This window comes from Rhinolophus ferrumequinum, chromosome 8 (genome assembly GCF_004115265.2).
Source record: "Rhinolophus ferrumequinum isolate MPI-CBG mRhiFer1 chromosome 8, mRhiFer1_v1.p, whole genome shotgun sequence".
NCBI lineage: Eukaryota > Metazoa > Chordata > Mammalia > Chiroptera > Rhinolophidae > Rhinolophus > Rhinolophus ferrumequinum.
The window spans coordinates 92,270,744-92,287,547 of NC_046291.1; the positions used below are offsets into that span (position 1 = coordinate 92,270,744).

At 37.6% G+C, this 16,804-nt stretch overlaps 1 protein-coding gene across 39 annotated transcripts in view; it reads right to left on the bottom strand.

Annotated features, from left to right (window-relative positions):
- The window catches only part of CLASP1 (cytoplasmic linker associated protein 1), a 246,530-nt gene that overhangs the window by 84,386 nt on the left and 145,340 nt on the right, over window positions 1–16,804 (bottom strand). For 16 of the 39 annotated variants that reach the window (XM_033111616.1, XM_033111613.1, XM_033111606.1 and 13 more), the window contains 6 exons: window positions 16,488–16,658; window positions 14,646–14,693; window positions 14,135–14,158; window positions 5,645–5,752; window positions 3,380–3,406; window positions 1,353–1,520 (listed from right to left, as the gene is read on the bottom strand). In XM_033111616.1, coding sequence (XP_032967507.1) covers window positions 1,353–1,520; window positions 3,380–3,406; window positions 5,645–5,752; window positions 14,135–14,158; window positions 14,646–14,693; window positions 16,488–16,658 — 546 coding nt within the window. The remainder of the gene's footprint in view (window positions 1–1,352; window positions 1,521–3,379; window positions 3,407–5,644; window positions 5,753–14,134; window positions 14,159–14,645; window positions 14,694–16,487; window positions 16,659–16,804) is intronic. The other 23 variants (XM_033111625.1, XM_033111627.1, XM_033111624.1 and 20 more) reach the window with 6 other exon arrangements.

Consider the following 16,804-nt stretch of genomic DNA (forward strand, 5'->3'; position numbering starts at 1 on the left):
CCAAATCCTATCCATTCTACTTCTTAAATATCTGCCCCGCCTTCTCGTAGCTCAGGCAGCCTTCAAGAACTTCCACGAGCTAGACCCTACCAGTCCCTCTGCCCTCATCTCCCACCCTGACAAACTACCTTTGCTGTAGCCAAATGAGTTATTTGTGGTTCCAAGAAGGCATTATACTCCCTCTCACCTGAATGCTGCTGCGCATTCTCCTCTCTGCCCTAGAACACCTCTCTCATCTCCCCTCCCCAACCTGCCTAATCCACCTTATACTTCATCAAAACAGAAGTTATTCTGGGGGAGCCTCTCCTAGCAGGAAATCTGGGAGGCCTGGGGCAGGCAAGGACCCCAAAACACGCCTTTTCTATACTCCCAGCGCACCCTGTCATAGTATTTGTCATACTGCACACATTCCCACCTCTAAGACTGCAAGCTCTTTGAAGTCAGATGCTAAATCCATTTCATTTCTCTTCTAATCCTAAAATCTAACAAAGTGCCTAGTACATCATCAAGTAATGGTTGTTGAGGACGTAGATGAAAAAATGAGAACCATAAGCCAATAAGACTAAAGACCATAGTACTCTGATTTCGCATTAATGTAATAGATTTTTACCCTTAGAAAGCAGGTAAAGATATAAGAAAGAGTATGAACATAGATTTTTTTCATAATATATTAAAAAAGACTTCTACCTTTTATATTAAAAAGGTAATGTACAAATTAGATTTTAATAGAGGTAAAAGGTCTTTAAGCTGCTGAGAGCAATTCGTATAATTCTAAATACTATTACAAAGAAACTAAATACTACAACACAAAAATAAATAGTATATATTCAGGTTTCATTTATTCCTAGTTTTCATGTTTGAACAATACTATGTCAAAAGTAACCATACATATTCTTTGAACATAAGTTTCACCAGTTAGGTTAGAGAAGACCAGGATCAAAATGAATGTGGACCCTTCAAATTGCTTTTGAAAATTTATGTTAACGGGTACTTAGTGCTAATCAATGAAAGAAAAATGAAAAGCAATATTGCTTCTAATGATGAAGTAAAAAATCCTGCCTACTCCCTCAAGTGTAATCCTTTGCAAAATGACTCTGAAACACAAAAGCCCACAATGCCACTATTCTTTCCTATCAAATTGAATGGTAAGCCCACACATTTTTAAGTTAAAACTGAAACCTGACCATGCCATAAACTGTAAAAAGCACAAATTGAAATGTCTTAACACAGGCAAAATGACATCTTCAGTTCAAAATAGATCTCTATTTCCTACATTAGAAAAATTCATTAGATTATAGTCAAAATTATGACCAAGTTGGGAATGGTGTTCCAAGGTCTTTGAGAATCCTTACCTAATCCTATTCGGTTTGGACTTGTTTCTCGGCTACATCCCTGACTCCTGGGAATCTTGCTTCGCTTTTCTGAAGAGGATGTCACAGGTGGGCCTCTTGAGGAACCTCCAGCAAGGCCACTATAACCACTTCCCAACAATTTCCCTGGAGAACTTGACCGGCTGCCAGCTAAAAATGAAGCAAAATACAACTGAATAATCAATTTAATCAGGGAATAAATTACAGTAATTTCAGAAGCCAGTTTACACACTAATTTGGATCAAATACTAAGAGAATTTTACATAAAAATCGTCTTGTAGTTGGTAGTAGTACTAATTAAAAAAAACAAAAACGTAGGAGCATAAAAGAACATCAAATTATCCTAAAAGAATATTTATACATAGAAAAAATTACTGGTGGAGCGCTACAAAAATGACTGCAAATTTCTCTGTTGTCAGAGTAGGCTGAAGCTGAGTACTAACAGCCTCCCTGTTCCGCAGCGAATTTCCAGAAATAACCACAAAGGTGTTTGTTTACTGTTTTGGTTCTTTTTTTTAATTCTATAAGAGCTGATATGCCAAAATTTTAAGTATAACTGCTGGAAGAATAGAAATATAAATATAACAGAAATTTCTTAAACATTAGTGGTAGAAAATGGATCCAAGAAAACTCCATTAATCTAACAAACAGAAGAAGCGGGAGAAAGGGGATAAAATAACTAGAAACATGGTAAAAAAAATAAAAATCACAAAATAAGATAGTAGGAATAAACTCAAATGCATGAGTAATCATAACAAATATAGCTAGACAATTCATCTATTAAAAGACAAAGATTCTTGGATTGGCTTTAAAAAAATAAAAAGGAAATTCAATTAATTATATGTTGTCTATAAGAGACAAATAACATATACCTAAAACAAAATGGAATAAAATTAATAAAGAGTAAAGGACATTTCATAGTGATAAAAGAATAACTGTCCATGAAGATATAATAATCATGAACCTTTATGCTTCAAATAACATACTTTGAAATATAAAACATAAAAATAATAAAAATATAGGAAGAAATTAAAAAGGACATAATTATTAATAACTCTCAGAAAAGCTAATAACTAATGAAAGACTAATAGACCTCTCAGAAATTGACAGAGCAAGCAGTCAAAATTATACAGTTACATACAAACACACCACACACACACACACACACACACGTATATTTTAACAAACAGAATACACATTCTTTTTGCCTTTCTTCAGAAGTATTATAAAAACCGACTGTATACGAAGCCTCAAAGGAAATCTCACAAATCTATAAAAGGAGAAATCATATAGACCACATTCCCTGAGATGTATATAATAAAATTAGAAATTAAAAACAAATGATATATGGTTACTAATTTTTATTATGATTAAGTGGCTACCTACCTAAATAACAACGTCTTGTGGGACAAAATTATAGGGAAAACAGGAAATTTTTAAGGAGTATAACAATACACCCGAATGGCAGTCATTTACTTAGATAGATCATCTTCTTAAGAAAGGAAGGCAATAAAATTCTAAAACATAATGAACACACTATTATTTACCAGATCAGGATGACTCAAAGGTAAAAAAACCTTTGAAGTAACACTTAGCTGGAAATTAAGCACACACATACTTCGCACACATGCACACACATACAACCATCATTCAAATGAATCACTAAGGTGACTACTCAGAAAAATTAGTACTTTATAATGATTTAACTACAATTTAAAGTAAAATTCCTTGTAAAAATCACAAGTACACATTACCATGAAGAACCCACCTCATGATCTATCAATTTTGCCCATAAAGTTTGAGCACACAAATAAACTATTACATATGAAGCCGTGTAAAAAGGAGAAAAGAAATCCATTTCAAACTCTAGAATTTGCACATACAGAAAAAAAGCAGAAGGATTAACTAAGCTCATAATAAAGACAGAAATTAATAGTGTGCAAAGAACATGGGGGGTGAGGGAGAATGCCAAAATAAAAAGGAGGGGGGCAAGAAGAGAAATGGCTTACCACCAGCAGGATTAGCAGATCTGGATCCTTGATTATGAGAGCAGACCAAAGAACAGGCAAAAAGTGGATTAAAAGACAATAACACAATACACAAGGTCAGCATGCAAACACAACACCATGTTTTTGTTCACAAACACATTAACAAAATAGCTATTTTTTTAGGACTTGTTCCTCCTAGTCTAGTTTTGTATTTATGTTTATTTTATACGTATCACACCATGTTAGCATTTATTTCTGATCTGTTCACAAAACACCTGCAAACCTACAATGTGCCAGGCACAGTGCTTGGCGTAGGAGATGCAGAGAAGAGTAAGACAAGTATTACCCTCCAGGAACACATCTACTCTCGAGCCCCTAGCAACCCAATGGAAGTGACTATCTTACTCATTTGTGTATCACTACCACCTTAAACAGGGCTTATCATGTAGGCAGTGCTCAATAAACATCAATGCTTTCAAAGGAGCTGCTGTTAACTAGTTTCACCTGAATGCCCTATGCCAACTCCTCAAATATTTTAATACTAACCCTCAAATATTTAAATCCTCAAATATTTAAAATCCTCAAATACTTAAAATACGTCAACTGTTGACCCTGAATCTAATATACATGAAATCTACTCACTATTAAACCAGGACTTTGAATGCTAGTATATCTACATTTGTAAAATACATAAATACGGTCATATTTACGTATCAAAATAATTTTTTAAAATATTTAACTTATATGCATAAGATGAAGATCCAGCCTTGATCATTTGTTGATGTTGTCTCCCGCTCCCTGTGAGTTAAATTTGGTGAGTAAAGTAAAACTGAAGAGTTTTTAAAGTGGAGCCCTAAAGCAGGGTGCAGTGTTTTTATTAAGACTGAGGAATTGAAGCTCTGTAATCACCCTTACCCCCATTCCAGAAGGAACCTGAATCTTCACCACCTCTTAAGCAGAGGGCCCAGCTAGAAGCAGGGACCGCTGCAGAGGCCAATGCCAATACATAGCAGACATAAATGAAGAAATGTTAAATAGTGTTCAACCCTCATTTTCTAAGAAAGAAAATAACACTGCACAGCTAAAGGGCTAGACATTTTTAATCAACCCAACTCCAACATATCGAAGTTGAAAGAACAGGGACCGTGACTAGAGTATTACATGCATTTGTGACTCCAGGAATCACTAGGGTTCAACAGAATAACCAGAGCCAGGATATTATTCCCCAGGTTCTAGAAGCTTCTGGGCTACACCTGCAAAGCCTATGTTGTGTTGTGTAGTGTGGTGTAGAAGCATGGGCTTCTCTGTCAGACAAGCCTGGGTTCTGTAGCCTCACTGAAGGCCGCAATAAGACTGACCTTGCACTTTCTTTTCAAAAAGGATATAAGCTTGTTTAACATAAGGACTATATAGCTGTCAAAGGGACATGGAAAAGCGTCTAAATTCAGGAGCTGAGAAAGCCCTTCTAAATACTAAGAGACAACCTACGGTTCGGCTGCAGACTAAGTGCTCTCTACATGAGGAGGCAGGCACACAACCACCGAAGCCCGCTGCTCCTGGGGAAGGGGACCTCCTCTCCACCACGCTCCCCTTGCCCAGAGAATCCCGACACCCAGCCCTACTCCACGTGCACAGACACAGAGCAGGGGACTCCAAGTCTCGTGGAGCTGGGTGTAGGACACCAGGGTTGGATCCTAAGAATGATAAGACTACACATACCATCTATATTTGCTTTCAGGGCTCAGGTAACAGACCAAGTGACTCAACATATACAGAGAAGAAGTAATGGCGGCAAGGGCAGATGTGCAAAGCGAGAACCCACACAGGCAGGGAGAGAAGCAGGCTGCAGTGTTAGAACAGAGGGCTAGAGGGTGAGCTTTTAATGGATTTACTTATGGCTGCTGGAAAGACAACTCAGCCTAACAGTCACCTCCCCAGGTACTGCTGCTCTTAAATTACATCAGAAGGACTGCTTAGCAAGAGAAAAATGGGTCACAGTCCAGGTATGTTTCAATTGAAGAGGCTTAAGGAGAGGGAGAGAAAGTACATTTTAATGTTTAATGCTTAATGGCAAAAAATTTAAATCACCTGGACAGGAGACAAAAGTACACTTGAATATCCCCATTTTGTAAGCTTACCCAACAAACATCAAGATTACTCGCAGCATCTTAGAGCCACAAAAATGTGTTTTTCCCTGAAGTCAATGCAAATACCGTAACTTTTTAAACTGGAGAATGGGCTACTGAATAAACTAAGACAACAGAGAGCATAAAATATACTTCTTACGCTGGGATTGTGAAACCACTTTGGCGCGGCTGCGACCTCGATTATCAGAAGGTATAGAGGCGACATTGGTGGCACTCCCAGAATTTTGCCTTCTCGTGCGGATCCGACCTGGAGGATACAGTAAAAACAGTGTTTCCACAGGTTTTCAGTAAGGGCAACCTACACAAGAAAACAACCCACACCAAGAGCAAGGGGCCCTGACAGGGGGCGCAGGTCTTCTTCACAGGTGGTCCCAACACGCTGCCCTGTGCGTGGGCACGTGCACGATCTGTACACACAAATTCTACGGGTACTTTAGGAACTCCTGAGAGGGAGTCGTGACCTTATCAAGGGCTTATGTTTCAATTATTTTAGCATATCATATTTTCAGATTAGGAGGTGATGACCATTTGAGGATTTTTCCCCACAATTTTTTTCAGATTAAATTGTCTATTTTTGTTGTCTACAAATATATCAAATTTCTAGAAATAGAAATGAAAATGTTAGCTGTCATCTTAAGAAAAATACTATAGAAAAAAGAGTAAATGCAAAACACTCAGCAACCAACAAAAGCTACAGCATGTGGAGAATAAGTGTGTTTTGCTATGTAGCATTCAACTCCTATTTTAAAGAAGTATGCCAATAAATTTCTAGGCTGCAGAAGATGAAGATAAAAAGCATCAATGTTAGGAGTACCTAGAGAAACAATGACCTAAAAATAATGCAATGTTGTAGGCATTTATGAAAAGAATTTGCCACTCTTAAGTAAAGCAATCTGTTAACTCCAGTTATTAAATCATGAAATCATAAAAATAAAAATGAATTCGGAAATGCAAAATTATTGATGATCAAACAAGTATGATTAGGGATTAAACTTTTAAATTCAGGGCTTCTGCAGTTTCAAAGGGGTACCAAAATGCCTCTGCTGCCATAATTCAATCAGAATAGCAATCTTGATAGGGAAAACCAAACCAACCTGAACCCTCATTGGCTTCTTATATTGTTCAAACTCATTTCTGTCTCATCATCTGAGAAAGCTTACAGAAAAGTAACACAGAAAAACAAACCTTAAAGCTTGAAAAAGGTTCAAGAAAGGGAGGTAAGGAACAATAAAAGAAAGCAATGCATTAAAAAAAAATTAAAACTAGAATCGATGACTTATAATAGCAGTTTAAGAAAAAGACATACAAATTCTAGAATCTACAATAAAATTAAGAGCTATACCATACATTACAGTAAGAGTGTATACGTGTGAACTCAGAATCCTTACAACAACATGTAACTAATTATTCCCGTTTTACAGATAGGAAAACAGAGAAACAGGGAGATTAATTCATTCGTTCAAGATCAAATGAATAAATGGATACTTGAGTCTTGCTGGCTGGCCTCTAAGTAAGGACATTTGACTTTCCTAAGAAGTCACCGAGCTAATTTAGGCAATAACCAAGGCAATGGGAACGTGAAAAAATGATTGAATTTCTTGTTTAAATTTATTAAAATATTTAGGTCACAAAAAGATTCTTTAATGAACATACACACTCATTCAGCTTAAAAAATAAAATCTTTGCTAACGTTCCTGAATCCTCCACCTCCCACCAACATTTGGTAACATGATCCTAAAGCCAGTGTTCACCATTCTCTTTATTTCTTCATGTTTTCAATAGTATATATAGTTGCATGACTCAGAAACAGATGGCATTACTTTTTATATTTTGTATGTTTTTAAGTATATCATAGGGTATGTATTTTCCCAAAACTTACTGCTTTGCTCAAAATGTTTTTGAGGTCACTTATGGAATTGACTTTTCTGTCAGAGGTAAAGGAGAGATCCGTATTATTCTTTGCATGTGACTAAGCAACGTCCCGATCAATTTACTTAACCCCTTTCCCACCGATGAGCACCTGCGGAACGTAAGCACAGGTCTGTGTCAGCCGTGTGTCGGTCCCGGAGTCCATGCGCCCGCGCCACACACAGCACAAGGCTGTGCTGAGCTCTGCGCACAGTCTTGCTAATTAGGGCAAATCACGCACTCTGCCCTAAGGCCCTTCGCTCTCCTCCATATGCAGCTGAAGATCCAGTAAGATCTGTTGGAATCCTCACCGGCATTTTGTGGAATTTTGCATTAATTTTGGGGGGAAAAAGACAGCTATGATGATAATGATCTTTCCACTCATGACTGTTTCATTTCATTTTCTTCAATGTCTTTCAATAAAGCTTCCAATATTTTCCAAAAGTACTGCTCAATTTGTATAGACTTATTCAAAGGAATCTTATTTTTATTATACATTTTTTATTAAATTATGTTTTCTAACTTGTTAGCAAATAAGAGTATAATTAATTAATCTTTATATTTTGTCCTTGCTAAACTTTTGTTAATTCTACTAATTTATATGTAGATTTTTGGGGGTTATCTAAATAGAGTATCATTCACAAATAAGACTTCGGTTCTTTTCCCTTGAAATTCTGCCATTTCATTTCTCTGCCTCTATCCTGCTGTCTTGGACATGTAGTACAACGCTAACAAAAAGCACGAGGGCAGGCTGTATTTCCTTGAGCCACATTTAAAAAATGAAATTGTGGAATTTCACAAAAAGTTTGATATTTCAACAGGTTAAGAAAACTCCTATTCCTAATTGCTAAGAATTTCTGTCAAAAATGTTTGTTGAATTTTTTAAATGCTCTGTCTGCATTTTCTGAGAGAAGAGGCTCCTTCTCCTACTGCGCCGAGTGGTATCAGTAAGTTTTTAAACTATAAAATCTTGGTTAGGGGCCAGCCCGGTAGCTCAGGCGGTTGGCTCCGTGATCCTAATGCCGAAGGCTGCCGGTTCGATTCCCACATGGGCCAGTGGGCTCTCATGGATAGTGGGCTGCGCCCCCTGCAACTAGCAATGGCAACTGGACCTGGAGCTGAGCTGCGCCTTCCACAACTAAGATCGAAAGGACAACAACTTAACTTGGAAAAAGTCCTGGAAGTACACACTGTTCCCCATTTGTCCTGTTCCCCTTCCCCAATAAAATCTTTAAAAAACAAAACCAAAAAAAAAAAAAAAACCTAGGCTAAACATCCACGGTCATAATGTGCACACTCACATACATAGAACGTCTATATTGTACCTTATCTGATTATAGCACCAAGCTCCCACTAGCAGCATAAACCAGTGAGGGAAGTATTCCCTCAGTCTATTCTGAGTTTATGTAAAACTGGAATTATACAATGCTTCATACAACTTGCATATATAGTCATGTGAGCACGGTAGGGGTTTGGGGGATATCTTTTCTGTTTTAATTAATGAATTACTTTTTGGTAGGGGGGATAAACTTTTGAGTACTGACTCAAATTATTTAATGACTACTCTTAAAACTACTCATGTTTTTTTTGTTTCTTCTTGAAGAAACAGTTTTGGTTTTTCCAGAAATTTATACAATTTGTTTTATAACTGTTAAAGTTGTCATAGTTTTCTATTACCCTTTAGAGCTCTCCTTATCCATACTTATGTGTACTTTATAATTGTTAATAGTTTGTCTGTACTTTTTTTCTATTTCAATTGACCTTTCCTTGCTAAGCTTGAAATGGACTTCCAAGTCCATAAAGTTTGCCTATTTTATTAGTATTTTCAAAGAATCAAATTTTATACTTCTTAATCCTATCTAGTAAAGTTTAATTCCTATTTCATTAACTTTTGTCTTTATTAATTCCTTCATACTCGTCTTTGGGTTTATTCTGTTCTTTTTCTGTCACACTGGAAACAAATTCCTAATTCAGTTTTTCTTCCAAAGTAAACTTAAGGCTATGAATTTCCCTCTAAACACTGTTTCTGCGTCATTCCACAAGGATTGGTATGTAGTTCCATACCAAGTAATGTGTTGCTTTTTTAAAAATACATTACTGGATATCATTTGCTAATGTTTTGCTTTGGAAAAATAAGTTGGATCTATAATTCACACTTTATAGCGTGCAAAATAGCAAAGGGACCTAAGATTAAAATGTGAAATATGAAACCATAAAAGTTCTAAAAGAAAACATAGGAGAATTCCTTTGTAATTTCTAGTGGAGAAGTCCATTTCAACTAAAAGCCATTAAAAGAAAAGATTGCTAAATTTCACTAAATTTTTTTAAAACCTCAGCATGGCAAAAAAAAAAAATAAAAAAAAAAAACAAAATAAATAAAATAAACCCCGAAAAACAAACAAAATGAGCAAATTCAAGAAAATGAGAAACTGGGAAAAATTACTTGTAATTTATATCACAAAGGGCTAATTTCCTTAACATATAAGAGATTTCTAGGAATCAATAAGAAATCCAACAATCAGTGGTATGCTAGTAAATGTTAGAAAATTGGCTGGTGGGGAGGGATCCTGCTGATTTGTGGTGTTTTGCAATTTCCCTGGTATAAATGTTCCCACTATGGTCAATTTCAGGCTACTGATATGTCAACCAGCTTACAAAATTCCTGAAAACTTACAACTGGCTCTCATGAACTGGTTCAAGCCAGTTCCAACACACCACTGCCACAACCCAATAAAGAACAGACAAAGGCTAAGAATGGACAGTTAATATAAAATAGAAATGGCTCTTACATGTATGAAATAGCTAAACTGACATTAAGAATGCGATTTATCGCCTATCAGACTGGCAAAAATCTAAGAACTTGCTAATATTCTGGCATGTAGGAAACAGGCACTCTTTTCATTGCTCGTGGGAGTGAAAATTACCATGTTTCCCCGAAAATAAGACCTAGCCGAACAATCAGCTCAAATGCAACTTTTAGAGCAAAAATTAATATAAGACCTGGTCTTATTTTAAGACCCGATCTTTTATATTATATAATATTATATTATATCCTGTATTATATTATATATTAATTACATTATATATTATGTTTTGTTATATTATATTATATTATATTATATTATATTATATTATATTATACCTGGTGTTATAGTAAAATAAGACTAGGTCTTATATTAATTTTTGCTCCAAAAGACGCATTAGAGCTAATTATCTGGCTGGGTCTTATTTTCGGGGAAACACGGTATAAGTGCCCGTATATGTTTTAAAGAGATGGGATAAAATAGTCTGTGGTCTTTAGGAAAAACAGCCTACTCAATAAATGCAACAAACAGTAAAAATATACTTCAGTTTGGTATTATGACTTATTAATGACATATTCATATTTATCCATATGTGTTATGCAGATAAAATAAATGTGAAAAGAAGAAAATCATCACAGTAAGAGAAACAGAAATAAGACATAGCAGAGAACTATACAACAGGAAAAAAGTCTGCGGAGAGGGACAAGCGTCAGCCAACAAACTTACCTCCCAGAGAAAAGCAGGCCCCGACAAAAGCAGAATTTTAAGAGGAGTGAAAGGAGAAATATCCACATCTCATGACTTTTTAATAGTGCTGCTGAAGAATTTTTTTCAATCATGTTGCCATTCTTCCAGAAAAGCCCTCAAAATGGAAAATTAAACCTGTGCCCCGGTTTAATCTGAAGGCATGGCTTTCCCATATTCAGTGTAGACTAAAACAATTAAAAATCCCTAGATAGCCTCCTATCACTGGGGTTTGTTGTCCCCCATGTGTTTCAAAATTTCAGCCAATTCTCAATTTAGAGGTTATAAAAACTAAAAGGTCTCCTAGGTAAATCTCAACTCTCGTCACATTGGGACATCTGGGCAGACATATCTGTTTTATGACTCATTGCTTGGGGGCACATTAAACCAACTTCTACTCACGTGTAGCATTTTTGACAGAATCAAAATTAAATTTGGGGAAGTTGTAAAGTTTGCTACCTACAAGTAGTCCCCCAAAATGACAGCTTTCCTCAGATGTTTTAAAGATAAAAGCTTAACACTCTTTTATTTCTACATACAGACATATTTTTTCATTGTGTAAAAAAAGCCAATCACTTAAAATTTAGAGTTCTTAGATAAATACATAGCAATACCAAATGTTGTATTTCCCAGTAAAACTGAACTATAATCTAAGTTCTTTCTCCTGAAGAACAGACAAGGCTGCATAGTTTTTATTATGTAATCTTAAAGTCACGAAGAGTTAAGCGTGGTCTTTGACTACAATTAGTATCATATGATTATCTATTCTCTGAACCTATCAGTTAAGCCAGTACCCACAGGTCATATAAGATAACCTGGAAGTAAACTTTTGTCCAAAAGTTGAGTTTTCAGTTCTTCACAAAAAAATATTTTTCTGATTAGTCATAAATGTTAGAAATAACTCCCAAAGAATATATATTGTTCTCAATTACTATAATAATGAATTTGCCAGAATGCAAAAGTATTATCGGAATTTTGAATTTAGAGCATCCAAGTACTGATTCAAAAATCATCTCTCTGCCTCCTAATAATGACAGTACCTATCTCTTCTTGTCTCAGGAGCTAGACAGTAAAGTATTTAACAGACTTATTAACAAAATTTTTTAAAGGCCCATAATGATTGCAAAAACTCTGATAGGAAACTCATGACAAGACACTAAGTGATATTTACTGCTGCCTTTTTCTAATAACCATCTGTGGCTTTTCTAAGTATCACTACCAAGTTTCATTGCTGCAACAAACAAATGACAGCCTAGACTTGCTCAAGTTTACAGGTCTACCAGGGCCATCTCTCCGTTCCCTCTCCTCGTCCTCCGGGGCTCAAAGCTCTGACTGGTCAGTTCTGCAACAGCCCGCACAGCCCTAGGACGCAGAGACCAAGGCTCACTGGGCTCCCCACAAGAAGGTTCTCTTCTGTCTGACTCTAAACTCTATACAATTAAGGGCCCACAGGTCATTCTCCCGTTTCCCGGACAGAAGGAGAACCAGAGACTTCTTGCTCATAGTCTTTTCCAAATAATCAAGCAGGCAGACTTCTGACCTCACTCTGAATTGGTAAAAAAGAAAACTGACCAGAAGAAAAAAAAGTGAAAAATTCCTAGTGCTGGCCAGACTCACAGGCTGATTTCAATTCTGTTATATAGGCATGTGAAATCAGAGCACGCTGGAAAAAAATGTAATTTCCTACATAATGTCTTCCCTTTCCATTCCATCTACACTATTGGTTCTCGCCCCCCACACTTCCTGTCCATATTGGCTGACGAAATACTTAGGATGGTTTCTTTGGGAAGGAGAAGTATAAAATTACTCAGATCAGCTAAAAAATGAAAATCACACCCAGCCTCAATCTTCTACTATCACAAATGAGTCATCATGGCACAGGTTACTTGTCCATTTTTTCATCTTTGGAAACCTCATTTCACAAACTTCTCCAACCCCAAGAATCACTAGTGGAGCTTGTTGACAACTGATATTCCTCTGCTCCTCCCAAACTTAATCAGAATTTCCAGGGGGAGGACATGGGACTGTCCCTTTAGCAAGCATCCAGGTAATTTTTATGCTACGTTTGAAGAACACCGATCTTGGGACTATGTTCATCTTAAAGAACAAAATGCCATTCCTAATTTTCCTTTTTGAGTTCTTTAGGAGGTAGAATATGGATTAAAGTATTGTGAAGTACACAAGTCAAGGAAAAATCCAGTCTGCTTTGCAGGCTAGTCTTTTAGAGTGGCTAAATAACATACAAAAGTAAACCGCAGTTCCTAAGCATTAAGGGTTGGGAGGTCTAAGCCACTTCTTTAGCAGACGAGGTAACTCTAATTTCAATACGTGAAACATTATCACGCTTTCTATCTAGACACTTTGCAAAGGATGACTTGTGTAGCATGTGCTAATCAAAGACCTGCACAGACGGGAACAGCTATGTCTAAAATTCAAAAGACAAGGCAAAATCAGGAGGCCCTTCCTGCGCATGGCATAAAAGCAAAATCAAGTGGATATGGATATGTGTATTTCTTTTACCATTTTATCCTTGTGTGTAGTAGAGAACACAACACATAGGTGTCTAATACATGACTGATGAGTGAATGAACGAGAGTAAATGAATGAATAGAGTATGTGTCAGTGATACAAATAAAAATGGTATCGTGTAATTCAGTAGTATCTTTATGGAGAGAGATGTTTTTTAAAAAATTTCTGTAAATTACCTGCTAGAAAACCTTTATCAGCCTTTAACCTGAATAATCAACATGGAAGTTTATTTTCAAAACAGGAAAGCAAGTCCTGAGAGGCCCACAAAAGCACAAAAGTCAGAGGGAAGGAAATAAAAGCTAAGGTGGTACTTTAGGAGTACTAAACTCTGAGACAAGCAGCCAGGACGACAGCAGCACACAATGTCACGTCAAGTCTCCTCGCCGGTGTGGGCTCAGAGTTGAAAACCACATACAGCATACTTAAGTGCCCCACTTCACAAGAACAACGACTGAACAAGAAAGAAAGAGAATTCAGGGAGAGGTAAGGCACAAGTTCAGGAAACAGAATGAAGAGTGGAGGGAACAGCGTGCAAAGTCTCATGCAGGGACCTCGGGGACACAAGTGGGCAGGAGGCAGCACTCGGTGAGGACAGAGGACCAGTGAGAGGGAGACACACCTCTACCACAGAAACAAACGCTTACCCTCCGCTTTAGTGGCAGTACCATCTTTAAGCAAATTAAAAAACAAGGGAAGGGATAACAGGGAACAGTTAGTAACATTAAAAAAACTTAAAAAGCAGAATGTTATTAGCTACTAAAAAAGCAAAAGTACAATTTAAAATAAAATTAAAAGGTAAACAAGTTCAACAGCAAAGCAGAGTCTGAAGCAAGTAAAAGTGCCTTATCTTGAAATCAGTTTAGCATCTTGTGCTTTTGTCTTTGGAAAACAACACAAAAAAGGGCAGTCCAGGACGAGGTCTCAGTCGACAGTGATTGCTATTTTTCCTTTTGGATAACCCTCATCCTCTTCAGAATTCCTTTTTCTTGGAACAAAGTACCAGCGGAAGGGGTGAGTGGGGGACACACAGAACTAAAAGCTAAACTACTAAAGAGTCACCCAAAGGGCAGAGGCAGGTAGAGCTCAAAGAAGCTAGCTAGCTCTAGCAGGCCTATCCCAGCTACATGTCAGCAGCAAAGCTACACAGCGTGGTACCTGAGTCAAGGCCTACGGACTCCACATCTTCCCTCACGTGTCTGGACTCTAGAAGTTCGAAAAGGATCATCAACTTTAATGCTACACTTCCACACAGATGGAATGCATAACCTAAGGACTGACTGTGACAACTTCTTAGTGGGATTATGTTATACTTCAGGGGGGTTTTCTGCTGTTGCTGTTTTTCGTTATTTTGGACATAAGGAAAGTTAGATGTCTAGTAGTCAGGAAAAGGTAAGAGCATGGGAATACTCCAGTCTCATTAAATGAGGAGCAAATACTGGGCTGAAAATTTATCATCAGTGCTTTAAAAGGTCAGTTCTACATCTTGAGACCAAAAGACCCCGGTGCTTTTACTAGCACTGAGGGAAGTCTACATGGTCCATACCAAAATATCCAAAACATGCACAGAAAACAAAGGCTACTGAGTACTCTAAACGCTGATTTCACTCAAGAATTCTAGAAATGAAACAAATACTAATTACAAATAGTCAAGGTGGATTAAATGTATTGAAACACAGGTAAGTACTTTAAAAACTCAACTAGAATTAACAGAACTATGTCACCATAGGACAGGAGCTCTGATTTCACAGCAACATAGTATCATAAAAAGGCTTATGTAATGCTACAAGTTAAATGACATAAAGAAGTTGGGTTTCTTCCCAATCTAAATGTACCCATATATGAGGTATTTCTCTAGAGAAAACAAGACTGATTTAACAAATGTTCCAGAACATGTACCTTTCAAACTAACAATGTTCCTATCATAATCTGTTTCTTTCCCTTTTATATGATTTCATTTATCTCTATCACTTATCTAAGTTAGGTGACTATTATTACAACTAATTTCTGGGTAGAGAAAACAGACTGAAAGATTCCGTGGCCTGCTCAAGGGTACCAAGCTAATAAACAACAGGCCCAGTATCTTCCCTTGGTATTCTTTCATTATGCCTCCGCGGCAAAATGTTTTTAGAACACAAGTTTAAGAAGTGAATTTGGAATTAATACGTAAGCCACATAAGTACTTCAGTCTCAATGTTTCATGAAGTTTAAATGTATTCACTTCCATAAAATCCAGAATAAAACTGATCCAGGTAAGTCCCCAGATTTCGGCTTCGGATGACTTTGCTCTAACAAAAATAAAATGAAATAAACTATCAGCCTTACATACAGCAGGTGTTAAGTGTCTGCTGAAAAACTGAGAAACTGACCTACCACTCCGTCAGGTTTTAATCCTTTCAAAGAATTTGTTTTTTATCTTTTGGGCTATCGTTAGAGTAAGTGCATGCCCTTCCCAACGTGACACGTGGAAGGACAACTCTTCTGTACGACACGGGTATGTGGCTACATGTCCCCCACATTCCTCTGACGATCACCCGATCGTCATTCCTGTCCTCCCTCCACACCTCTCCCACTCTAGGTATTGTCTCAGCTTAGAGCATCCCCAACTATATGACTATCTCTGGAGACTTCCTCACTAAACCACTCTGGATCTGCTCCCACCAATGTCAGGCAGGGAGAACACCCAGCTTCAGCAACAAGGGAGGGGGCTCAGGTGCTGGCTGGGCTGCCATGGAGGCGGGGGAGCGGAAGTGCCACGCACCCTGGGAGCACCCTGTACCTTCTAGTCAGTAAAAAGGATGATGGTCCGGAATGAGCACAGGGGGGCTGTTAACCAACAGAGTGCACCGACTCACTGTCACTTAAACATCAGCCCTGCCACAGTGAGAATTTCCTCAATTACGGTTTTTTGTAATTAGCTAAACAAATAAATTTGCACAGAGGTAAGTGTCATCTCAAACAGCAGTCCATGGCGGGGGGAAGGAGGTGGGGACTGGTTACCTAAGGATGCATATGACCCTGGAGGCAAGGCCGCTGCCGAGCTGAAAGGTGTGGCGCCTGAAGCTGAGGAGACTTTGGATTTGGCGTTGGCTGCTGCGTTCACGTCAATGTCACTTCGAGACCGCTGGAGGGACCCAGTTGTTGGTGCGGACTTGGTACTAACTGTAGAAGCTTTAGTGGAAAGGCGAAAACATCAGTAAGGACTACACTAGAACTTTACACATATATTATTAGAACAAGTTTTGCTTTTCTTTACAACAAATACCAAGTTTTAACAAAGGTTGGACCTTTGTTGGCGCTGACCAACCGTTTCTCCT